Source organism: Zea mays, chromosome 4 (assembly GCF_902167145.1).
Source record: "Zea mays cultivar B73 chromosome 4, Zm-B73-REFERENCE-NAM-5.0, whole genome shotgun sequence".
Lineage (NCBI taxonomy): Eukaryota > Viridiplantae > Streptophyta > Magnoliopsida > Poales > Poaceae > Zea > Zea mays.
Genome location: NC_050099.1, coordinates 182,869,174 through 182,895,992, shown reverse-complemented (window position 1 = coordinate 182,895,992; position 26,819 = coordinate 182,869,174). Strand labels below are relative to the sequence as shown.

At 43.0% G+C, this 26,819-nt stretch overlaps 1 protein-coding gene across 5 annotated transcripts; it reads right to left on the bottom strand.

The window, feature by feature from the left end:
* Positions 1 to 5,163: 5,163 nt before the first annotated feature.
* LOC103654220 (separase) lies at positions 5,164 to 24,948 on the bottom strand. 5 transcript variants are annotated; one of them, XM_008681048.2, is made up of 27 exons: positions 24,063 to 24,948; positions 23,802 to 23,979; positions 23,596 to 23,700; positions 22,399 to 22,533; positions 21,948 to 22,300; positions 21,687 to 21,801; positions 21,305 to 21,430; positions 20,906 to 21,217; positions 20,712 to 20,828; positions 20,397 to 20,618; positions 20,209 to 20,319; positions 19,932 to 20,078; positions 19,464 to 19,835; positions 19,292 to 19,381; positions 18,905 to 19,147; positions 18,619 to 18,742; positions 17,648 to 18,484; positions 16,196 to 16,433; positions 15,976 to 16,078; positions 15,605 to 15,799; positions 15,467 to 15,522; positions 15,159 to 15,385; positions 14,807 to 15,050; positions 14,319 to 14,712; positions 13,616 to 13,846; positions 6,521 to 6,608; positions 5,164 to 6,138 (listed from the first exon to the last, which is right to left on the bottom strand). In XM_008681048.2, exons 1-27 carry the CDS (start codon positions 24,782 to 24,784, stop codon positions 5,597 to 5,599), a joined length of 6,627 nt encoding a protein of 2,208 aa, XP_008679270.1. In that variant the 5' UTR covers positions 24,785 to 24,948; the 3' UTR covers positions 5,164 to 5,596. The 5 variants fall into 5 exon arrangements, with proteins under 5 accessions (XP_008679270.1, XP_020408333.1, XP_008679269.1 ...); XM_020552744.3 differs by having other exon boundaries at positions 14,807 to 15,053; positions 19,473 to 19,835; positions 24,063 to 24,895; XM_008681047.4 differs by having other exon boundaries at positions 14,807 to 15,053; positions 24,063 to 24,894.
* Positions 24,949 to 26,819: the final 1,871 nt, after the last annotated feature.

Genomic DNA, 26,819 nt, shown 5'->3' with positions numbered 1-26,819 from the left:
CGTTAAGCAATTTGTTAACAACTTCGTCAACAATAGCTTCGGTCATATTGATGATTTCTATTGCTTTCTTTGTTTCTGGGTCGGCTAGTGGGACGAACGGCTCCGATGGAGGAGGTAATTCAGCTGCGATAAGAAACATAAATTAGTTCGAAGTCACAAAAACAAACGACGAAGCTAGAGGCCATTAGATGATACCTATCTGTCTCTCGCGTTCGGCAGCTTCTTCAGCTTTTTTAGCCGCTTCTCGAGCGTCATGAATATCTTTTTCACTTTTCTTCATTATTTCGTGAGCCATTTCTCGGCCACCATTTTCCCAGATATCAGTGAAAAATTTTCCGCCTATTAAACTTGCTTCGGCCGAGGGGTCCTTCGTGTCATCCACGGAGAAGGCAGCTTCGGCCTGGGCCAAGGTTTTAACATGATTGCAACCCACCTTCTCCAAGACGGCTGAAACTCCTCTCGCACCAGAGAACGCGCAGACGTCCCCACGATCACTTAAAATTTCCTCAAAAGCTTCGGCTTCACCGCTGATCCACTCGATAACGCCCTCAGGGTCGCCTCGTATGAAGTTATCTTTGTTTGAATAGGTGCCCACGTTGGCGAAGCTAGTCTTTATCTTCTCCACGCAGCCCAAAGATTTTTCAAAACATCTTTCCTTGGATGCGCGAAGCTCTTCAACTGTCTTTTCAAAATAATTTTTCTAATATTCGCTGGCATCTCGGTTAGCTTCAGCGACAGCGCATTTTTCTTTGGTCTCTGCTAATTGTTTCCGAAGGTCTTCGATTTCATTCTTTTGGACCTCAGCTTGAGCTTTGGAGCTAGCTTCGTCTTCTTTTACTTTGTTTACAAATGAAATTAATATCTTGTCTTTTTCAAGACCTTTGTTCCTTAGTTCAATCACCTCTGAACGAAGGTTGTTCAGAGCCATTGTGTACCCTTCATCTTCAATGTTTTTCTGTGCTCTAAGGGCATTGCTAAGGATCAAGCCCTGCAAGAGGAGGACAGCATTAAGTATAAACAAATGAAGTAATTCGTTTCCAAATACAAAATTGACTTTTATACCTTTATGCTATTATATGCTAAGTTGTCAGCCAATTCATCCTTTGATAATATTGAAAGGCCATCTTCTAGCTTCAGAAATCCGAAGCTTCTACCCATATCACAACTTCGTCTTCCTCAGGGGCAGGGACGTTGTTGTCTCCAACAACTCTCACAATAGACATATCTCGAAAGTACCTTCCTCTCATATTGTCAAGATGACTCTGCTTAATTGTCGATTTCCCAAAAATTGTATGACTTGGCCTCCACGGTCGATTCTCATAATCTTCACCCCCGCTTTCAGCATCATAATCATCACTGTCACCGGTATCTTCAGATAGGCCTTCCAGGATCTCCATAGTAATCTTCTCTGTATTTGATTTTGCCATTGACTCGATAAACCCAGCAATGTAAGGATTTGTAGTCTTCTTCTCTTCAAAGAGCTTCTCCTCTTCAGTCAGCTTCGTCTCAGCAACAACCTTCTTGTCTTGAGACATTTTTCCTTCGAAAATGACGAAAATGTGTCTTTCAAACTGAAGCTTAGGAAGCTTGAGAAACTAGCAAGCGTTAGTGAGCAAGAGCTATAAAATTGAGAAAATAAAGCAAATAGCACAAACAGCGTACCAAATGTGGTTGGTGCGAGTTCTTATTTATACGCTCGGCACGCCCCAAATTGGAGGGTCCCGACTGTCATTGACTGTTGCTATTCTAGCAAAGGGAAGGTGTTTTTCGGACCTTCGGCTTAAGGCCTTCGTCCATGTTGCAGTTTGAATTCGTTATCTTAAACAAATTGATACTGCGAGGGGCTACTGTTGGGGGCCTTCTTCCTCCGAAGGTCCTCAAAAATGTAATTTAACAATGTCTTCCAAGCATGGCTTATGGACAGGTACCTTCGAACTCAGGTTAAAAGCATACACGACGAGAAGAGCATGATCGTGACGAAGGTTGTCGTTGCTCCGAAGCTACGCGCAAGGGAGCTTCGACTCAATCGCGGAAAAAAGAACCGACTTAAAGGGGAAAAGGCTATCTAGTCCTCATAGATTTTTCTATAAGTCAATAGTAAATGTAAAGGGCATAACTGTAATTTCTCACATGTTGTGTCATGTGCCTATGAATAGATGAACAGTACCCCCGTACTGTTCACGCTGACTTGTACTTGCTCGTGCGTCACACTTGTACTTTTTATCTTCTGTCAAGCCGAAGGTACATTTGTAATTCAGCATTGTCCCTGTATTTTTAGAACAATATATTGATAATGAATTAATAATATTATGTGATTGCTTATCTTGCCTCTTATATCTCATATGCTTCTTCTTTTGTTAACATATATCACGTTGATGAAGGTATGTCATTCATAACCTTCGTCTGAAGATCATTATATCCTAAGGGAAATAATGATTTGAAGGACGAAGAACATTAACATTTAACATTCTGTGTTGCCTTGTTCTTAATTCATAGCACTTGAGAACAAGTCCCCAACATTGTTTATTTGAATTGGTATTTGTGTTAGTCTCAAAATGGATTTTCAACTGGTATCTCATTTGATTTCAAAATTTCACTAAGTATAAGAATTTCAATTGATGTAATTTCATTTGGTATCTATTCCAAAAAAGGAAAATCATTTCAAAACCTTCTTGAAAAGCTAAGGGGAGAATTTCTTTAGGGGGAGCTTTTATTTAGTCAAAGGAAAATCATTTGAAACAGGGGGAGGAATTTCAAATCTTAAAAATGCTTCTTGCAATCATATTCTTATACCTTTGACTATTTGCAAAAGAATTTGAAAATATTTTTCCAAAAGATTTGCAAAAACAAACAAGTGGTGCAAATGTGGTTCAAAATGTTAAATAGGAGAAAAGCAATCACATTCACTCTTAGGCATATGTACAAAGTCTTTCAATGGTTCAATTCTAAGTAACCTATGCACATCTATCATAATTGTAAACTAGTTACATTTCTACACTTATTTGCTTTGGTTTGTGTTGGCATCATCACCAAAAAGGGGGAGATTGAAAGGGAAATGGACTTAATCATTTCATATAATCGATTTTGGTGGTTGACGTCCATCACAAACCACGTGGACTAACTAGTCTACCTAGATGTCTTTTATCTCAGGTGCATAACGTTCAACACAAACCAAGAAAGAAATTCAGTTGGGGACTAACAAATTTGGAGCAAGATATGAGAGTGTCCTGCCATGGCGCATCGGACATTGTCCGATGCACCAGGCCCGCGCGCAAGCGAACAGGCCACTCTCGAGAATTCTCTGGGCGCACTCCGCTATAATTCACCGGACTGTTCGGTGTGCACCGGACATGTCCGGTGAACCAGTGGAGCAACGGTCACTGCGCGTTAATGATCGACTGCAAAAGTGAACAGTGATGAACAGTGTGAGGCAGAAGTCAGAGCAGTGAAGTCAGAGGTCACCGGACACGTCCGGTGCAACTACAGGACAAGGGTTCCAACGGTCAACTCGCTCCAAACCCCAACGGGCGTGCTGACGTGGCGCGCACCGGACAGTGAACATTGCATGTTCGGTGCGCCACCGAACTGTCCGGTGTGCCCATCGCCAGCAAAAACAGCCAACGGCTAGAAAGTGGTTGGAGGCTATAAATACCCCCCCAACCACCTCCTTCAATGGCATCCAAGTTTTCTGAACTCCATATTCATTGCAAGAGCAAAGCCAAACACTACAAGACACATTCAAAGCATTCAATCCACTCCAAGCTCCCAAAATCAACTCTAAAGCTTAAAACTTATGAGAGGATTATTTGTGTTCTCTTGTTGCTCTTGTTGCTTGGATTGCCTTCTAGTTTCCCATTCTTATTCTCTAAGTGCTTTGTAAAGCTAGCAAGAGACACCTAAGTGTGTGGTGGTCCTTGCGGGGTCTTAGTGACCCGATTGATTAAGGAGAAGGCTCATCCAGTCTAAGTGACCATTTGAGAGAGGGAAAAGGTTGAAATAGACCCGGCCTTTGTGGCCTCCTCAACGGGGACTAGATTCTTTGGAACCGAACCTCGGTAAAACAAATCACTGTGTTCACTTGCTTTGATCTTCGCTTGATTTGTTTGTCCTCTTTCCTCTCTCTAAAGTTTCCTTGCTAATATTGATTTGAGTTTGCTCCCAAACGTCATCTGTATTATTTGAGCAACTCATAGCAAGAGAAACAATCTTCCGCACCCGAATTTAATTCTAACACTAACCCCGGCCTTAGTGTGTGTTTAAGTTTATAAATTTCATGTTTCATCTATTCACCCCCCCCCCCCTCTAGGCAACTTTCAGAATACGAAGGTATGTAATAGTTAACAATTGTGTTGCCTTGTTCTTGATACACGACATTTGAGAACAAGTGCCCAACACCACTATTGTCTATGAATGAGAGAATGGAACACACTTCAAACTAGAAACTTGAAAGGTGCCAATTTATATCCATGATCTTAGATAACTACTGATGGCATTCACATACATGAAAGAACATACTATTTTGAATTTGATACTTCTTAAGTATGGTGCTCAACTTAAGTTAAAAGGTAGAAAGCAACACACCATTTTTTGAATAGATGCATCTGCATGCTAAGTAAATATAAAATGCATACAGATAGCCTCAACGTAGTGAATGATTCTTGTATTGCTATGGTTGCAACCTTTTCATCCTCTTCACTTGAGCTATCTTTGGATGAATCCCATTGATGACCAGTATGTGCCTTTCCTTTATACTTCCTTTATACTTGAGTTGGGATTTATCTACACTAGTTTTCACAAGTGTGCACCGCCATATTTAACTAAACTCACCTAGGTCAAGTTACACAGTTTATACCCCATTTATAGTACAGTAAAGGAAAATAAAGATCATGTCACTACTCAAGCGTTCAACAATACTATTAACATTTAAAACTAGTTTATCTTTAATCTTTTCAACCATTCTTAAAATCGGCCGTTGATCTCCATCAACAAAGACATGAATGCCATGTAAGTCCAAGCATCTTGCATTATTATGACCTAACGTATCTTGTTTCTATAAAACACATGTTAGCTATAATGACGTTATATTATCATTAACCATTGAAACCAAACATCCTACATGCTTTCAAAACTTCCGTCATACTGCCTACGTAACTTCATGTAGAATTCAGTACAGTATAGACAACAGCTTCTTATAAGTAACTTACAAGGGTCAAAACTGTAGTACACATTTTATACAATTGAAATTAACTGCCTCAACATGCATTCTCTATGTTCCTGGACAAAACTATAGTACACGTTATACAATTGAAATCAATAGCCTCAACATACTTTCTCTAAGTGATGCTCCAGTGACATTACAGTTATGTACAGCGCCATTGTACAGAACATTTACTTCAATATACACTCGTTACAGCTCTGGAATACCAATAGGTGCACGCCCACTGCAGGTCGTCCAGCAAGACCATGCGTCCAAGCACTGGGTATAAAGCATAAATTAGTCAGTGCATTTGAGCTGGCACACTTTCGTGCCAACTCCATCAACGCCATAGATCACACTATCAATAGTCACCAATACCATGCCGATACTACCACACTTTTAGGTCATCTCTCTCGTGGTAGAATCCGTCATTACTTTCTTCCTAATGATTGTAGGCACGCCGTAACACACAGGAGATGCGCCTATCAAAAGTGGAAGCCTGCAAGCCCTCCTAGCTTCACTTATATATGAAGCTATTCGCCTCTGCTTGCAGCTGCAGCACTTGGTACTATCATTTATATGTTGTTGCTTCTTTCCTCGTGTGCCTTGTCGTCTTGCTTTACCATTTTCCTTGGAAGCAATACTCATGGACTCAAGCTCCATTGTTAGCTGGCAACATTTTGAACAATTGTTGCCATCTAGAGATTTGTCATGCAACCATGAATTGAGCAAAGCCTTACTAAACCTGTCAATGTCCTTGTCTGAAACATCCCAGAGATTCGCAATGATAGCAGGGGAACCAGCAAATAAATATGATAATGGGGCCCCTCGAGGAGCATAACTTCCTTTGCAATGAAGTGTTCCACTGCTACATCCCATAAGAAGAGCAGCTGCACAGTTATCTATCTTTTCGACTTCCTTACTAGAAATATACTGGGTTCCTGCAGCAATTTACAGGTTAGTTAGATCAGACTCGTTATGTTGGTTCGACCAGCCATTGTTGCCATGGTGCACACTGCATAAGGAGTACTACCTCCATTCTTCAATATGACATCGTTGATTTTTAAAAAAAAACTTTGACCAGTCGTTTTACTAAAAAAATTTGTAAATTATTATTTATTTTGTTATGCCTTGAAATTTTAGATTTTCAAAAAAATATTTTGAATAAGACGAGTGGTCAAAGTTTTCAACTATTAAGGGAGAGAACATCAATTATATACAATTATGATGAACCATAAGCTACACGTACAACTATTAAGGGAATGAAACTTGAAACAACTAGGAACAATACCAAGGAAAATGTCCAACAAAATTTAAACATACCACTTCCATGCCCAAAGTACAGGAATAGGTCATGATTTGTCAAGGCCAAAACCAGCTCGTCAGCCTTCGGAGAATTCCCAGCCACTCCCTGACAACATCATTTCATTGTTTGTAGTTATGATAGAATAATGTAAATTTACCTTCTTACATGCAAATGAAAAGGAAAATGGATCCTTGACAAAGACAATGAGAACACATTAAAGCTTATTACTATGTTGTCATTGGTAATCGGTCTTTTGCATCTTCAAATTGGCATTTTACTAGCATGGGTGGCTTCCAATGGCACCAAAAATACTTTTCACCATGCAATGGTTTGGATCACTATCCTCACGACCTCACTTTAACGCTGAAGGATTGGGGAGAAAATCCTATGCATTCTTCACTGATTGATGTTGATGTTAGTAGTGTACAGGCAGCATATACAGCTATAGAAAGCATCAGGGAGAACATCTCTCTAGGGGTTAACTATGGCAAGATAGAATCAGTATACAAATATTACTGTCTGTACGTAGAGTGCAGAATCATTCTTCAATTAAGGCTATAATTAGCATAACAATGACACGTAATACATTTTGTAGGATATAGTTCCTACGATTAAATTCACTTTTGATTGATGTTGATGTTAGAATGAGAGAAATCCTAACCCTAATCAGGGTTGGGAATGCATTGATATACTAGAGTTAGGTGGGCCAAGGCTCATTACAATTGAGGTATACACTAACAGTTACGCTAACACCCCGGCAGTCACAGCTCTATCCTGTACAGATGTTGAGACTGTACCGGAACTCCGTGAAAATGGTGGAAGAAAGCCCTTGGTAAAGATGTCGGCAAACTGTGAAGTGGTCGGGACATGGAGAACGTGTACATCACCGACAGTGACACGCTTGCGGACGAAGTGGAGGTCAATCTCAACGTGCTTCGCGCACTAATGCTGCAAGAGATTGGTGGAGAGATAGACACTGCCGACGTTGTGAAGCTCATTAAGAAGCTGAAGAAGCCATGAAGCCTCAACCACAGTGTGATACTCGACCTCAACGTTGGAGCGGGAGACGAAGGGTTGTCGCTTCGAGGACCAAGAGACGAAGTTGGCAGCCAGGAACACGGCGTAGCCAGTCGTGGACCGGCGCGTGTCGGGGTAGCAGCCCAATCGGCGTTGGTGTAGACCACCAGCTTAGAAGTCGGAGAGGGCCGAAGAAGGCCAAAGTTGAGGGAGTCGTGAAGGTTGCGAAGAATCCACTTGAGAGCAATGAAGTGGGGCTCCCGCGGGGTGTGCATGTGAAGGCACACCTGTAGACCTGCTGGACTGTGTAGGCGATGTCAGGCTTGGTAAATGTGGGGTACTAGAGAGCCCCGATGAGGCTCCGATAGGCCGTCACAACGCTAACCGAAGCGTTGGCGTGGAGCAGAGCTTGCATTCAAACATGCCAGTCTGCTCTAGAATGTCGAGGGCGTACTGGCGCTAGTGAAGGAAGAGGCCCTAGGGGCACCGCTCCACGGTGACCCCGAGAGGAAGTGGAGAGGACCAAGACACGGAGGTGTGTATAGAAAGGGGTGGTGCATGTTGGAATACGTGAAACCCTAACCCTAATACAGGGGTGTATATTATATAGACTTGTTAGGTGGGCCAAGCCCATGACATAGGGGTAATCAGGTAAATACAAATGGACCCAAGCCTAATCCTAACAGGAGTCTAACAGCGCCAAAGAGGCCGAAGAAAGGAGTGGGATGACTATCCGCCTTGGAGGGGAGGCGGTTCATGAGAATAGGTGGAAGTGTGGAGGCCCTCAGCCCAGTAAGCGAGTGTGGCGACCAAGCTGACAAAGATGGCAAGGCGAGGTAGTGTTGCAGCGGGGACAGGGAATGGTCGAGGTGGACAAGAGTCTAAAAAGTACGTCGGAACCAAGGTGGCCAAGACATCGATGCCAAGTGGAGGCAGAGGCAGCACAGGCAAGGGTGGGGCAACACAAGATGATGGAGGTGGGGCGAGAAAGCGAATGGAATATATAGGGGCTAGAACTGTCATATCGGGCACGACACGAGTGGTAAGGTGTACTATGGTAAGGCCCTAGGGATCAAACTCCATAGAGCAGTGGTTGTCAGTGGTGAACCGATGAACTGAGAGAAGATTCTGTATGATGTTGGGGACAACAAGAGTGTGGTTTAGGTATAAAGGACCAGGAAGAACTGTGTCGCCTACTGAGGTGACAAGCAAGGTCGATCCATCACCGACAATGATGGAAAAAGGGAAGGTGGGGTTATGGGGATGGGGTAAAGAAACAATAATGGGGTCAGGAGTGGTATGGTGCCAAGCGCCGGAGTCAGCCACCCAGTCGGTGGAAGGAGTGGGTGGTGATGACATGGGGATGGGGAAGGAGAGCCATCAGAGGCACCCCCATAGAGCCACCGGGAGGGGTGCTGGAGCCGGCAGTGGCGAGCATGCTAACAGAAGTGGTATGGTGCCAGGCGCCGGAGTCAGCAACCCAGTCGGTGGGAGGAGTGGGTGGTGATGACATGGGGATGGGGAAGGAGAGCCATCAGAGGCACCCCCATAGAGCCACCGGGAGGGGTGCTGGAGCCGGCAGTGGCGAGCATGCTGACGGCGATCACAAGTAGGGGAGAAGACAAGGCCTCGATCGTCATGGAGACAATATCAGCACGTGGAGGCACATGGACCGCAGCATTGCAAAGGGCGAGGGTGTTGTCCAAGGCAGCAAGGGTAGGAGCAGTGGTGACGGAGAAGGGTGTGTCGCCGGTGCCATCACGGGTCAAGACTGCCCGGAGGAGAGGGGCATACAGACGGCCACGCGGGGGCGCTAACATTAGGAAAGAAGGTCGCAACCGCGAGTGAGGGGCACCGACGGTGGACAGCGCGGCTGCACCACACGAGCTATGTGGGAAAGAGGCGGTGGCGGTGAAAAGGTCGTGGCACGCTGGTTGGCCAAGCCAGGTTGCAGAGGAGGCACAATCCGTGGTAGGGTAAGGAGCCCCCGACGGCTTGAAGAGCCCACGCGTAGGGAGGAATCCTGGTGTTAGACAGCTGAATCCCTACCATATACAGGACCTGCGTCTGGCTCTGTAGTCAGCTGGACCTAGTAGGACCTAGTAGGCAGGATCCTAATTGGGGCTTTCCATCCTTGAGGAGATCTTGTGTATGGGTTTCCTTTTGCCCAAGATCGCCTCACCCCCTATAGATTGTAACATCTATGTCTCTCATTTATCAATCTACTGTTGCACACAGATACAATCTCTTTTAGCAGGCGCCACAGTCAGACGTCTTCGATCCTCCTGGCCAATGGACTGGTCAATGGGGCATCCCTCCACCCATCCTCCTCGCTTTGGCTCAAGGCTGGGATCAACAGGCTCTAGCAGCCAACTTCCAGACCACAACACTTAAACAGCCTCCACAACAAGAGTAGTTCTTCGACACAGGCACGAATATCCATTCCACCTCCTCCTCTCCTTCATGCCTGACGACCGTCGCCCCTACACCGCCTCACGTGGCTACTCCTGCCACACCACACGCTACATCTCCACGCGCTGCACCTGCCGCCAGTGCGCCTCCTTCTGGCACCCTGGCTGACCTCAGCTCTACCCCGCTGGGATCGCCACCTGCGCCTGGCTCGACAATGTCGACCGCTACACCACCTGCCATGCCACATGCGGTCGCAGTTGTTTTTGTGCCCCGTGCATCCTCGACGTGCCTGCCTCCTCTCCACCCGGACATGAGGCTGGTTTACCGGCACCTTGATTCCAGTGGATGAGCCTAGTCCTCCCAGCACACTCCCACCTGGTGTTGTTGTTACTCTGGTGGAAAATCAGTATGACATGCGTACACGCAGCAAGTTTGGTTAAGCCTACTACAGTTCGGACAGTCATATCCCTTGCTCTCTCGTGCTCCTGATCAATACATCAGCTCGACGTCAACAATGCTTTCTTACAAGGGGACCTATCAGAGTCTTTTTATTGTGCCCAAGTTGGGCAACGAATGGACAAGGTGAACGAGACTATGAGAGTCTAGAAAGGACGTTGGAGGCGGGGTGGGCAAGACGTCGGTGCCAAGTGGAGGTAGAGGCAGCCCAACCCTCAGGCTTCGAGGGTTCTTCGCATCTGGATTATGTTTATCGACTCAACCTGTCATTGTACGACTTAATGCAGGCCACACGTGTCTGCTTCAGCAAATTCGCTTCTCACCTTATGCAGTTGGGTTTCACTGAAGCTTAGACAGATACTCCTCTATTTGTCTATTATCATGGTACGGATATGGTGTATCTCCTCTATGTTGATGACATTGTTCTCACAGCCGCCTCTCCTAATTTATTGAGGTGCATCATCACAGCTCTCCAGTGGAAATTCTTCATGAAAGACCTCGGTCCTCTTCATCATTTTCTTGGCAAGAAGGTTCAACGCTTAGGCTCTAGTCTTTTTCTCTCTCCACGATAGTATATGATTGAGATTCTTGAGTGCACTGGCATGACAAACTGCAAGTCTTGCTCAACACATGTTGATCTCAACTCAAAGTTGTCTGATGATGATCCTCTAGTCTCTTCTACGGATTTTCGCAATTTGGCTGGTGCTCTTCAGTGGCTCAGTTTTACATGGTCTGACATTGCCTACGTCATTCAGCAGGTTTGCCTTCATATGCATGACCCACAGAAACCTCACCTTCTCGCCCTCAAGTGCATCCTATGCTATGTCAGTGGCACATTGCACTTTGGTTTGTTCATTCACCCCTCTACACAGTCTGACTTGGTGCTTTGTTCTGATGCTGACTGCACAGGACGTCCTGATACACGCAAGTCCACTTACGGTTATGTGATATTCCTAGGCGATAGTTTGGTGTCCTGGTCGTCCAAGCGTCAAGACACTGTCTCTGGATCTAGTGTCGAAGCCAAGTAACGAGCTGTCGCCAATGCAGTCGCTAAAGCCACATGGCTCCGCCAACTCCTGTCTGAGCTCCACACCCCTTGGTATATTGCAACAACAACAACAACGTCGTCTACATGTTAGCTAATCCAATCCAACATCAGCGAAAAAATGTGGAGATCGATCTTCACTTTGTTTGTGAACGAGTTGCAATTGGGAATATCTGTGTCCTTCACATGCCAACTACATCTCAGTACGCTAACATCTTCACCAAGGGCTTCCTTCCTCGGTTTTCACAGAATTTTGGTCCAGTCTGAATGTTCGATGTCCCGAAGATTCTACTGCGGGAGCGTGTTAGATAGCTGATTCCCAACCATATACAAGACGTGTCTGGCTCTATAGTCTGCCTCTATAGTCGGTCGGCCTTAGTAGGCAGTGTAGAGTAGTATGGTTAGTGAGATCCTGATTGAGGGCTTGCTTTGTATAGGATCATGATTAGAAGTTTTCTTAGTATAGGATTCTGATTGGGGGTTTCCATCTTTGAGATCTTGTCTACGAGTTTCCTTTTGCCCAAGATCTCCTCACCCCTATATATTGTAGCATTTATGTCTCTCATTAATCAATCTACTATTGCACACAGATACAATCTTTCACCTAGCAGCGCAGGCGCGAAGTGGTGGCAGCATGGTGGAGAGGCCCATCGGCCCTATTAAAGGGAAGGGGGAGCCTCGAGAAGACAGTGCGGTGCAGGCAGAGGGAGGCGCACCAGGGGGAGAGACGCGGCATGCAGTTGCAGCATCGGCGGTCGAGGGAGGCACACTTCGTGGGAGCGGCTCGACGCCGATAGGGGGAGGCGCGACAGTGGAAGGGGATGCACACCCGACGGTGGTGGCGCGATAAAGACAGGGGGAGGCGCACTCGGCAACGCAAGCGCAGGGGAGGGAGACAAACCCAGCGACGCGTCTCCAAGAGAGGGGAAGTCGTGTGGGGGCGCAAAGAGGTGGGGCGGTCGGCGACGCGGAGCCAGAGGGGAGGAGAGTGTCGGGGACGTAGTGACAGCCACCACGGTCGACCACTAGTGAGGGGAGGAGGGGTCGGCCATGAGGAGGGAGGTGGCGGCGCTAAGGTGAGAGGGAGGGAGGGAAAGAGAAGACATAACCTTAGAAAGTGTGAACGTGGAACTTGGCCACGTTCCTCGTTCCAAGAACGTTCGTTCCGTTTCGGGAACATGGGAACAATCTCGTTCTCGTAGTGTTAAATCCTTTTTTTAGTAGCGTATCGCGTACCACATTGTCGTTCCTCGATACCATGTTGGAATGAGAGAAACCCTAACCCTAATCAGGGTTGGGAAGGCATTGATATATAAGAGTTAGGTGGGCCAAGGCCCATTACAATAGAAGTATACACTAACAGGGAGGTATACACTAACAGTTGAAATTATGAATGATGATACAGTGACGTGGAAGTGACACCTAAAACTAGGAGTAAACCATATTCTTAGCAAAAATTACTACTAAGCGCTTCTATACACCATATACATTTACTTTCTAAGACACATTACATTTCAAGCTTCCATTTTGAACAAAACTTATGCATTTCAAACTCTCATCTGAGCAACCAATGAAGGAAATTTTGACAAGAAAGTTAATTAGTTTGGAAAAGGAGCCAATTTTCTAAGCCTCCGTTTGGTTAGAGGGACTAATCTTTAGTCTTGTTTTTAGTCTCGTTTAGTCTCTATTTTACCAAACAGAAGGACTAAGGGGGTGTTTGGTTTCTAGGGACTAATTTTTAGTCCCTACATTTTATTCCATTTTAGTTACAAAATTGCTAAATATAGAAACTAAAACTCTATTCTAGTTTCTAAATTTGGCAATTTATAGTCTAAAATGGAATAAAATAATGGGACTAAACATTAGTCCATACAAACCAAACACCCCCTAAAGTAGGGACTAATTGGCTTTAGTCTCTAGTCTCTCACATGGGTGCTAAAAGGGACTAAATGGCAACATTTACTCTAATTGCCCTTGCCTAGAAAATTGTCGTGAAACAAGAAAGGAGTATTTTGGTCTGTATGTGTTGCATTTAATATATTTAGAATTTATTTAGTCCCTATAACCAAACAGGGTAGGGACTAAAGTTTAGACCCTGGACTAAACTTTAGTCCTAGGACTAATGGAACCAAACGGGGCCTAATATGATTACCAATTAAGTTTTGACAAACCATGTGCTTACCTTCCACTCATAGTTTCTGAATAACTGAACAAATTCTTCTTGTGTGCTACTCAGATCACCGCTAGGATTCAACAGATAATATGTATTGAAAGGATCGATGACAGGAAAAGGAGAACTGTGATCTTTGTAATCATTATTGGTTCGAGATAATGCTAAAAAGATGCTACCCATTGACGGCATGCGATAAATTTCTTGATTCCTTAGTACAGGCAGGTTCTCCCAAGGAAGCATCTGCAGTTAGTAATTGAAGCAGGTGAGGTCACTGGAGATGTAGTGAGACTATACTATGCTGGATACAAGGATGTTACTGACATAACAGTGCTAAATAAACAGCACAGTAAATCGAGCGCAAAGCAATTTCCTAGCAGCACTAGGTGCTAATTTGACTGGGATATTTAAGGTGCCAATTTGACTGGGATATTTACAGAGCAAAATGTAGATATCCAAATGGACCACCTCACAGCGTGTACTGTTTAGTTATCTACTGCATAGCACCAAAGGAAACTGAAATGGACAAAGTGAGGCTACTGACAAATAATATATAACAGCATTCATGATATTCACCTTTACCAGCAAAATATGCAATCAAATAATAATTCATCTAGAGTTCTAGACTTATAATGCAGATGAAAAGAATCAAGAACATGTAAAATTATTAAATCACATAGAAAATAACTAACAGTCAAGCTGTTTTGTTGCTCACCTGAACATTGACATCAAGAACTAAAATAACTGGATCTCTATCAGCTGGCTGAGGCAACTCATATGATGCATCCGTTATTATACGTTTGAGTGTCTCCATAGATCCATCATCCATTTGGCAGGAAGAGAAAGCTTTAAGTCTATCTTTCCCACAGCATCCTCCCCTTCCAAAGTAACCTTTATACAAAATGAGTTGGAGAAAACATTCTTGTACTTCATCCACTGACACAGCACCACCAAGGATAGCCTTGATGAGCATTGGATTGACTTCAAATTCGAATTCTGTATCCAGACCAGTGATAATCATTGATGAGGCAGTCTCAATGTGTTCATCAGATAATTGATGGCCCAACAGAAGGCATTTCCAGGGTCCAAACCAAGAATCTTCAATGTCTCTGTTTGAAAGAATGAAAATGATATCAGGAAAACAAACATTATCTTGTGTCCACACCACCAAATTTCAACTTTGATATGCATAGGTAATCTTACTTCAATGTGTTAGCAAGGTAATTGTTGAGCTTCATTCTATGGGACCACCACCTGACACGATCTGCATTTACATCATCAATAGTAAGGGTTGCGCTGGAGAGGGACATAAAATTCTCCTCGAGTATATTTCTAAAAACTGGGGCTACATAGTCAGTAATTCCATAGCCCCAAGGGCATTGCCACTTATCTAAAACTCTCGTTGGATTGCCCAAATCTTTGGTGCAGGAATCTTCAAATTGCATTTCTGCTAAGGAATAAATAAATAAATAAATAAATAAAAGTACAAAGATCCAAGATTAGATTTAGTTATGGCTGCATGCAATCACAGTATGTCAAAATGTAATCCACACACCTGAAATAGAATCCACTGGAAGAAGCAATGTTGTGGGTTCATTTGTTGAATCAAACCTTGAAAGCAACATCCAAGCAGGAAAAAACGGAGGATGGCAATGGAATTTCAGAAGGGCATTAACATAATCACCTCCAAGCATACTAATGCACAGAACTGGTACATCAGGAAGTTTTTGGAAGAATTCTGTCATATGTTTCTCAATATATTTGATGTCCCTTGATGACAACCTGACAAAGAAATTTAGATTTTACTACACATTTGCAGATGCAATATGATCACAAGTTCAGCTGCTACAAAAAATTCTAAACCTGAGAAATTTCGAGACATTGTCATCTGTCTCATTTCTGAAATCTTTATAGGTGTCCTGAAAATGTGAGTAGATAAGGATAAATGATACAGAATAGGGAACTGTTTTAATCCAGCTCTTAACTTGCTAAGATACAAACCTTTGGAACCTTTTCCTCGGACGATGCTTGTAAGCTAGCAAAGTAATGACAATTGAGATTAGTTCCCACAGAAACTTGATGGAAGTATGTGGCCCAGTGATTCAAAGAAAGAGATTCTTTATGAGAACCCAAAGGCAGTTGAATTGAGGAATCTGTAGTTGATAGCAAGAATATGCATGCAAGTAACTTGCAAACCTGCAATGGGCAATTCGATTTTTAAGACAGAAACAGAAGCCACAAGCAGTAAAGCAAGAATATATCTAATGATTAAAGAAAACGATAGTCTGACATAAAAATAGAATAAGTAATATCTACTAAACATTATAAATAGTCCACAGTACAATTGCACAAGATAACATGACATAACGAACCTCCTGAACAAGTGAGGGGCTCTCTCTGGATAGAACAAAAGCTTTGAGCAACCAGGGGACAACGTCTGCCATTGTTACACTAGAGAAGATACAGCAGATGTCCCTGCAGAAAAGTACGACGAAACGAAAGACAATTAAACAGGTACCATGAATTGCTACAGCCAGAATGTTGTATATGCATGTGTTGGATGTTGCATAGCAGGAACTTGATGAAACAAACCTTGACTGTTCAGAAAGGGGGCTTTTTAGCAAGAAGAAGCTCATATTGAATAGTATTTCTGCACACTCTAAAGGAAGAAAATCACCAATGCTCCTATCCATGATTAGTCCAATTAAATAAGGCCCATAAGTCCTACAGCAATCTTGTGGAAGGGACCTGAAGAACAGCAGTGATATGCACTTCCAATAGACACTATGAACTTCACAGTCCCCATTGCTATGAGATCCCAAGGCTCTAGCTGCAAAAAGAGCAAAAACGTAGCTGAACCAACAGATAGCTCAATTACAGGAATTTGATCAAACTTCTTAAGTAGCAACACATGCAAGTACCCAACATAAGAACAACAAGAAAAAGCTCGACCTGCGGAGGGTAAGACAGGCACCGAGCATTGTATTAAGAAGAAGACCTTCTTATACAGGTTGAGAAAACCCCCGAACCCCTGCCCCACCCATACACAGCGGCATCGAAGCCCATGTGAGAACACGACCGCGATCGGAGCTGAGCCTTAGACCCGTGCTTTGGCGTGGGACAGACGAGGTTTAACCACAGCCTGAAATTCGCTCCCACGGGGAGTCAAACCCAGGACCTGAGGAGTGCTACTCAGACCACCTAACCAACTCAGCTAGAGGCCCTTTCGCTAAGAACAACAAGAACAAGCCAGAAGATCCTCCTCCCTTGGTATACATAGCAAAATGGACCAGCACATATTGCAGAATCACAAGGTTCTTACAACAAGTATAGACTAATATATATTTACATGAGCTTGTAGGAACAATATAATAGCCTGCCCCTACCTGTAAAGCAATAATACTTCATAGACTTCAATAAAGTCACAGTTATTCAGAGAACAAAGAATCAGCTGCTTACCGCATTAACTATCTGAAATTCACACTATGGTGTAATGAACTAATAAAGATTTTCCCAGCAATATTTTACAGTTCTTTGATTGTTAAGCAGATCAATCAATACCTACTAGGCTACTAATTTGTTGTTAAAGTTAAACCAACTCACAATAGTATGCTTTAAAAACCGATGCTATTGCAGCTTTCACTGATAAGCAACTTTTGTGCAAATCCAACATGCCATTTAGCAGATTAAATTAAAAACACAAAAGTCATTTGATGTTTAACATTTTTTATATAAAGCAGTTAGATATCCAGGGTACTGATACTGCAGCTATTTTATAAAGTATGATTTTAGTATAAAAAAGACAATATTAACCATAGTCCATAACCTGATAATATGTGGTGAAATGTCACATATCAGTCTTTCATCTTACTCAAATTCACACAAAATATACAAGAACTAATTGATGAGTCTCAAGGTACACCTAATCATTAAATATGACATTTATTCTGCAAACATTTGTCATTTATAACTAATGTTAAGCCAATGATTGCATGTCTTGTCTTCAAGCACAGAGCACAGAAAGATAAACTAAGAAGAAAGTACCTTTTTTTAAAAGAAGTGACACAAGGTAGTGTCGGTGAACATAGTCCAATCTCAGCTGCAAAATATTCTGAATGCACCCCGAATTGAGGGATTTAATGAAAAGGCAGCTCCAGCAACCAAACATATTGCATAGGTCGTCTTTGCTGTGATCAATGCCATCAGGAAAACACTCTGCTTCACCACAAACAGAAGCATCTGCAGCCAATTCCTTACTCCCAGTTACGTTATTTTTACTATTTAGCTCAGTTAAAACCTTCTCACTTTTCATACATGCATTTCGTTTACTAGAGCGAGTTCTAGTCTTTGCAAGAGTCTCTACATTCTGTCCCTTAGCTAAACGTGATGAATTTCTTGATGACCTCCTTGCTTTTGCATCTAAAGGTGGACCAGCTTCAGCATTCCCTGAGTTTTTCCTTCGAACTTGTATTACCATGCAAACACTACATGGAGATAACAATCCATCATTTGAAGTTAGGGGTTCTGCCCCCAAATTACAAGCTTCATACTTGCTCGGTATACAGTCTTTGCTGCACACAAGATAACCAGTTGTATGTCTATCAAAGGACCCGTTACAATATTCCAAGTTAGTGCTATTCAATTTGTCTATTGCAGATTGGTACATGCCTAAAGTGTTAGACAAACCAGCTGTAATCTGTTTATGAATTTTTTTTTCAAACAGACTCCAAGACAGATCACCAACTTGCATGTCAACAGATATCCCCAAAGTCAGACTGCAGAGCTTACATGAAATTGTTGCATCATTTTTCACAAGATCTCGGGCATAATTAAGCTCACTCTCCGCTTCATCCCATAGCTGCCGCTTACAATATAGTTGACCTGAACAAAAACCAAGGAATGTGAGACAGAAATGACAGGTGAACAAAAACACAATTGAAGAATTATGTATACCTAGTAATGATGAAAAACAATGCAAAAAAACTGATAAACCATTGAATTAGAATTATATATACCTAGAAATGATGTAAATACAATACAGAAAACTGATAAACCATGGAAATTTGATATCTCTTTTCCTGTCTGTAAGAGAACTTCAGCTTCAGCACCATTGCCAATCAATTCGTGCATCATAGCAACCTGCCAACATAATGTAGTCAGAATTCATGCATAAGGAAATCACTACTGCCTGTGGCTGTGGACTGTGGTAATAATGCAAAATGCAACTCCAGCCCCCATTCAATTGGTTGCAGTATCATACTTCTATATCTTTGTTTGTATTATGCTACACTATCACAATACCTGTAAAGTGCTCTCAAGATAGCACCTAAGGACATTCCATGGGGTAAGGAAAAAATCTTTAGTGTTGACTGAACTGCTGGAATTTGGCCAAATCTCAACTATTGTAGGGCCACACACTTCAAGAGAGATGTCCTGCCCACAGTGTTGTCTTTCCATATTTCCAGATATGCCCGAATTGATTTTGAACTTCTTTTTTAGGAGCTTTTTGCGCAAATGGAGGGCTTTGTTTCCATATGAAAAGGCCTGTAAGAACAAACATTGGATGTGTTTAGTTACATAAAGAAAACTACAAAATCTTGAGATAGTTCATGTGCGCTGAAGATTTTGCACCAATGTTTTGCAGATATTAAATAATAAAGTTAAATTGACGAAAGTGAGAGCGGTTACCTGGAAAAGTTGTCCGCGTGAAAAAACTTTTTCTGACAAGTCATAGTATAAACATCCAGCTAGAAAGGTAGATTGCTCATTTGAAGTATCCTGCAAAATACAATACAATAATTGAGAGAGAATAAGAGATCATGGTTAACAATTTTGATGTAATGCAACCAACAGAACTTACTCCAGATACCAGAGATGAGGCAACTTTGCTGACTTCATCAACACTCGTGACGAAACTGAACTGCCTTCCAAAGGGATGCTTACATGATTGAGGAATAAATAAGGCACTAGGCAGCGTTCTCTGAAGAAACATACAGAGAGAAGGATGGTCTCCTTTGAAACAGTTTATCCAAAATTCAATATCATGGCAACATACACCAAGATGCTCTTTGGCAATAGAAAGAAATCGCTCATCCAGTGGGAGATAACAGCATGCATGACTAAGGCGCCCACTGGTGAACAGCAAGGACAACAACTTCTCAATGGGTAATTTTTCTTGCTTCCATATCATTATCATAACCTTGCACAACTTAAACTGAAGCTCAAAACAGCCCTGAGATGGCAGAACAAATACTCATGATTATGTTGCTAAAGGAAAGCAATTGCATCTCATCCAACTTAATAAACTGAAGATATATCATGGCCCTACCTTCATAGACAACAAATCAACCAGGAAACAAATAAGTGGTACAATAGTTTTTGATGGCTGTTGCAAGACCATATCAGAAGAAGAATGGTCAAAAGCCTCCATGTCCAACCACAAGTTAAGTGCTTTCTCAGCGCTATCAAATATTACCTATGGAAAATAATAATAATGACACTACACATAATTAGATAAAGCATAACCATGTTACGCTAAACATAGACATCAGAGTGCGGGGATCGCTTATATGAACATTAAGATGACTAGGATATGAAGCAGTTACCTCCCCACCAAGTTTGTCTTCCTGAGCACACTGCGCATACAAACAGTACGCAATGGCCAACTGATTGTTTGCAGTAGTGTTGGTACGAGTTGAATCATGTGAGATCTTTTGCTGGTTAGATGAACAAACATTAATCTATATCTCCCTTCTTTGTAAATAACGAAAGGCAATATGTGATCCAAACTCACCAGTAAAGATATGGCATCACGTAGAGACTCAAGGCAGTTTTTTATGTTTTCCACTCCAGATGCACGAAGTGCACCTGCCTTTCTAATAAGAACCCTTGATCTCTCCAAAAAATGTTCTTTCGTACAGTAAATTTTATGAAGCAGAACATCTATGATCCTTATCTGCATTTTAGAGCAGAATTCTATGCTTCGGGCTTCAGTTAATCCATATGCTAATAACTCCTGCAGAATACAATGAATTCCCAGAGTAGTTAGCCCCAACAACGAAGAACTACAGATACAACAAATTTAATCAAACAGAATAAAATATGGTACCTGCTCTACTATTAAGCCTATCAGCTTAATTGGCCATGGAGACCGATATTTCAGAAGAAAGGGATAGAGAAGTGGAGCATCATCCACCTTAGTATCCCTAAAATCCTTGTGTACTGCCTATAATTTAAGAAACAGAACATAAGTTGCAGTAACATAATAAGTTTTAAAAAAGCAGAATTGTTTTTAGTCAGCACCTTAACCCATGCCTTGATCAGTATAAAAGAACATTTGTTATATTCAGAATTGTCGCCATCAGGCAACATTATAGACAAACTCTTCGCAACAATCACAAGTGGTGTTTCTATCTCTGTGCCACATCTACAGAGAGCATCAACCATCTTTGCAATTCTTGAAAATGCATCCAAAATGATATCCATATCCTTCAGTGTATCCATCGACAGATCTGTCATAATGTCGTTTCCTTTTGTTCTTGAAGATAGTCTATAGTAAAAAAGGCTGATGTGTGCCCATATTGTTTGGCAGCACAGTTCTAAAGCCTTTGGTGCCTAAAGCAGAGACAACAATATTCACTTCAATGGTAGCTCAAAGGGGTTGGCCCAGCAAAAAGAAGAAAAGAAACTTAGAAGGAATACCTCTTTAACATGTCCAGTGTTATGAAGTGTCACTCCGATGTTGCCAAGTGAAGGTATCAAGAATTTGAGCTCCTCAAGTGTAAACCATTTACTTGAAATGGCACAGACGATGAAACCCAAGCTCTTCTGGACTATGCAAGCAAAAGGTGTTAATTGACAATAAGGATGGTGATACAAAGCTAGTAACAGCAAGCAACTCAATGGCCATTTTCAACAACTAGCATCTGGATATAACAAAGCAAGTACTGATCACTACATCTTAACAAAATAATAATTCTCACATAAATATTAACAGCACGATATAACCAGGGATCTTGCAATTGCACTAGGCACAATGGCAATGTAGCAATCTAGCATAAACATAGGAAACACACTAGAATACCTGGATATCTTTCTTGGTAAGAAAGGAAAACTTGATCGCGGAAACAAGGACTGTCAGTAAGGTTCCATGTTGTTCATGCTGTCTCTCGTTGTCCCCTTGAGACATTTGCCTACAGCTGTTACAGCGCAAATGATAAAACACCTTGTGAAATCAAGAACCATTGTCTGTTTCATAGGCCATAGCTTCTACAGTAAGCATTCATTAATAAAGGTTCTGGCATTTCACTAATTACAGTGCCAATACCTTATCTTATGGACCTACCTAAAAGACGTGAAGCTCGAATCAATGAACTGATGCAGTGCTGTCAAGACATAGTCCATGTTACCAGAATAATGGGTTGGTTTTCCTTCAGAGAAGTCCTTCCAAAGTGTATTCACTTGCTGTGATAATATCTTGCTAATAAACTCCAAAGAGTCCAAGTATGTGACCAAAGATGTATTATCATGTGGGCATCGTGCTAATGTGCCAAGACCCTTCTCTAAGGCATGTAGATACTTTTGATCCTTGGGAATACCCACCGATAAATAGGGTGGTATTTCACTTTCTGCTTGCTGGGCACTCAAGTATAACCCAGTCGCATAAAGAAGAAGCATTGAGGCAGTAGGAGAGGAAACCTATACATCACATGAATTTACATAAATCAAAACGAATGTGCACTAACATGGTATGCTTAATGAGAATTCAGTGCTTAAAAAATAATACAGCAATGTACCTCAGAGAAATAACCACCTTGTTTATAAAGTAGTTCTGAAGCGCCAACAGATAAATCCCTATTGGCAGAAAGAATGAACCGGCAAAAATACGCCACAAATACCAGAAGCTCATTTACAGATTTTGGTAAATCATCCTGAAAATGGTTTGCATTGCATTACAACAGGTAATAATGTCTTGATGATAAAAGACCCATTAGCCCATTATTTATATCTTGATGAACTTATTACTGTGATACGATCAAGAGCAGAGAACATTAAATAGGCGGTGAGCTCAATACAACTAATAAATGGGGTACATAAGCACATCAGAAATATACACCATAATACCATATTACTCACAATGACCCATCTCATCAGAAATTCGGAATCATAAAATATAATAAGACAAAAGGAAACCAACATTACTTAAACAGCACCTATAGTACATGAAGGCCAAATTAAGTCTAGACTCTCGACACTATAAAAATTAACTAATTAAGTACTGAATTCTAACACTAAGCTCATGGCACTATAATATGGTATATTTGGAACAAAGTAATCCTACAACTATACAGAGGAGTCTAACTCAAAGTATACAAGATGGTGAAAAACAGGTCTCCTTAAGATTGTTTACAAATTGAATCTATGCACAAGCTGAACTAAAATTCCAGAGCATTCCACAACATCTGCACATCTCTCCCACTCGCACATCTCCAAAACTACTGAACCGCTATATCCAAAATTTTGAAACTAATGACCTACACATCTAGTTTTGCACAAGCAATATATCATTTTTTATTTTTAAGTTTGGCAATTCATTACATGTCCTTTTGGTGTTTGCCATTAATCACTGAACTGTTAAATTTAACATGATGCATGATGTAACATGCTTCTGAAGTTTGATGAAATTCAATATTTTTCACTGGGTGCATTTGTACCGTATGAATACATACTTTACACAAAATTTGTTATGTTATGAGCAAAAAATATATACCATTTGTCCCACATGTGCAAAAGCCAATCTATATTAAGCCTTATTAATGACCGATTATATCTTCATGTCGAGTATTTCCTAGTATAAGGAGGAGGTTTTCGCATGTATTCAGTATTCGGCCCTATAGCCCTTGTAATGAGTAACTGTGCTACTCATAACAATTGAAAGGTCCACGTAGAGAAATTACAACAGACTTCCAGTAGCATGAGTAAAAGAAGATTACCTTTAAACGTACAACAGAATCAGTGACAGTTTTTAGCACATGGAGCAAAAGCTGTGTGCTCCCTCCCCAAGTCAAATCTACAGAAGAGCAAATCTTGCGAGCAATCTGCAGATGGGGAAAAACAGTATCCAAATTAACCAAACAATCTAAGGCTCCTATTTGTTAAGGCCCGTGATTAAGGCAATCAATTTCATAATGGCACATACTGCTGGCAAAAGCTCAATCATCCCCTCCCCCACACACTCTTGCATCGTGTAACGACAGAATCCATGCACTAGATCAGTATTGAAAAGGGAAGACTCAGAAACCAGAAAAAGGGTACACCGGCTCATGGCATTCATAAGCAACGGGAGATACTTCCTGCTGACTTCATTAGTAAGAATACTGCACACAAACATAAATTCCTGATAAGCCCACTCAGTATCTCTCTTATTTGATGAATACTATCACAAAATTGGTAATCTCACCGAAGCCATGGTTTTAGCTGTTTGAAAAGGCTGATGAGTCGTTCATAAGGGGTAGGTTCCTTCACCTTGCCCTTGCTGGAACAATTAGCAAGGCAAACAGTGAGCTCAACCGCAAGGAGGGTGACTTCAGGATCCGTGCCAGCCTCCCCAGCGCTGCCGGGGTCCGGAAGGAGGACGGGATCAACGCCTGCAGCACCACGTCGCGACTTGGTGCTCGTGGTGGGTGGAGAGAGCGCGGAGCGGAGGGCGTCGAGGGTAGCGGCAGCCTCCGCACTGGCGCGTGCGAAGTGACCGCGCGACTCGAGGCAACAGATGAAGCGGCCGCGTTGGAGCAACACGGAGTAGGGTTTCCCCGCAAGGCAGGGTGATATGGCCTCTAGGCAGTCCAAGAGGAGGCCGTAGATCTCAAGCAGTTCGTCGGCGGCTTCGCCGCCCTTATCGCCCGAAACAGGACAAGCGCGGACGAGCGGCGGGAGGAGGTGGAGCGCGCGACCGAGAAACGGCAGGAATCGCTTCGCAAGGGGGCGGAGGGTGGCCGCGTCGGGAGGCGGCGGCTGCTTGTTCTGCTTCGTCGCCCTCTTCTGCGGTGGCTTGGTGTTAGGGTTTGAGCTGTGCAGGTAGGGGGTGAAGGGCTGTAGGTAGGCGGCGAAGCGAGAGTAGAGGCCAGCGAATGAGGATGGGGACGAGAGGGCGGCGATGAGGTCGGCAGCGGCGGCCTCCATTGCCGTCTAGGTGGATGACCGAAGAAGCCCGGTTGGGGAAATTTTGCGGTCGGGCTTTGGAGATCTCGGGGGTGGGAATGGGCGGGAAAAAGTGACCGATTTCGGAGCTGCGAGGCTGGGAATGGGATCGACCGTTGCGGACTGTTTTCGATCATGCCTCATGCAGTCATGCCTAGCAAGATTGACTTGATGGATTAAGGCGGACTCTTGTGCGTTTGGTTGTAATGATAGGACGGGATGGGACGGGACGATCCCTTAAAGCCTTGTTCGGTTACATGGGATATAATCCCACCATGGATTTAATCCGGGTATGGATTGGGTGAATCCATATCTCACACTCAATCCCAATGTGGGATTAAATCTATCAACAAATTCATGTGACTTTCAAAGCTAGTTATTCTTTTGATCCATGGATTCTAATGTAAACTTGTGCAATATCTCATGGATTTGTTCCATACCTAATGGGCTATGGATAGAATCCATGTCTTCCATAGTTTAAAAAATTCCCAAACCTTTGGGTTATATTCCATGATGGGTTTAACCGAATAAAAAAAATTAAGTAGTCATGGGGCATGGATTGAGGCATGGATTTAATTCCAATCCATGCTAATCCAGAGCGGGATTGGTGTAAACGAACAAAGCCTAAATAGGGTTTGAAAGGATCACGATGCCCAAGAGGGGGGTGAATTGGGCTTTTCTAAAAATCAACACTACTTAAAACCTAAGCAAGAACTAAACAAGAGCCCAACTTCACCCCAACAACTAGCACTAAGAAAATAATACTAGAAATGTAACAAGGCTAAAACAATGCTTCAAATACTTGCTAAACAAATACACAAAGTAAAGAGCTTGAATTAAGTGCGGAATGTAAAGCAAAGTTTAGAAGACTCCTCCAAATTTTTCCCGAGGTATCGAAGAGTCGGCACTCTCCACTAGTCCTCGTTGGAGCACCCGCGCAAGGGTATCGCTCCCCCTTGGTCCTCGCAAGAACCAAGTGCTCACTACGAGATGATCCTTTGCCACTCCGGCGCGGTGGATCCCTCGAGACCGCTTACAAACTTGAGTCGGGTCACCAACAAGATCTTCATGGTGATCACCGAGCTCCCAACGCCACCAAGCCGTCTAGGTGATGCCGATCACCAAGAGTAACAAGCCATAGACTTTCGCTTGACCAAGAGAAGCCTAATGCAAGTAGTGTGTGCTCTAGGTGGCTCTCACTAGCGCTAATGAGGAACAAGCGTGGATTATGATTCACTAATCTCCTCACAAGGCTTTTGGTGCTTGCAATACTCTACCAAGGTGCTGGAATAAATGTGGAGTGCAAGACATTGAATATGGTGGGTGGAGGGGGTATAAATAGCCCTCACCCACCAACTAGCCGTTACAGGCAATGTGCTGCACGATGGCGCACCGGACAGTCCGGTGCGCCACCGGTGCGCCAACGGTGCGCCACCGGTGCGCCAACGGTCACTTCCAACGGCTAGTTCTGACAGCTAGCCGTTGGACTCATGGCGCACCGGACAGTGAACAGTCCACTGTCCGGTGCACACCGGACAGTCCGGTGCGGTGTCCGGTGTGCCACTAAAATTCATCTACGAAGACTGCGCTCTCGGGTTTTCTGCGACTGGGAAGACTCTGCTGTGGACCAGTCAGGCCCCACCTGGCAGAGAGTGCACCGGACAGTCCGGTGCACACCGGACAGTCCGGTGCCCCAAAGCCAGAAACCCTAAGTCTTGTTTTTCAGCTGATTTTCAAATCGGTTTTCGCTCTAACTTGTGTGTGAGTTCTAGAGTGACACCTAGCACTGTGTATGAGTGTGATTGTGCACCAACACTACACTAGAACTCTCTTGGTCAAACTACTCATCGACAACCCCTCTTTATAGTACGGCTAAAAGAGAATAAAAGACCTAACTAAATCGCGAGTGTCCACATCTCCTTGACACTCGGACTCCGTAGACCTTCACCTTTTGTTCCGTCGTTTTAGCCGTCGCTTCGAGTTCTTATTTCCGGGATTGCTTTCACATTGTAGTGCT

Bases quoted from the DNA above. Each gene is read 5' to 3' on its own strand.
- LOC103654220 (XM_008681047.4), bottom strand. From the start codon at position 24,784: ATGGAGGCCGCCGCTGCCGACCTCATCGCCGCCCTCTCGTCCCCATCC. The intron at 21,431-21,686 runs GTATTCTAGTGT...TGCATAGTCCAG, and splicing joins TTACCAAGAAAGATATCCAG to AAGAGCTTGGGTTTCATCGT. The intron at 21,218-21,304 runs GTATTCCTTCTA...TCTCTGCTTTAG, and splicing joins ACACTGGACATGTTAAAGAG to GCACCAAAGGCTTTAGAACT.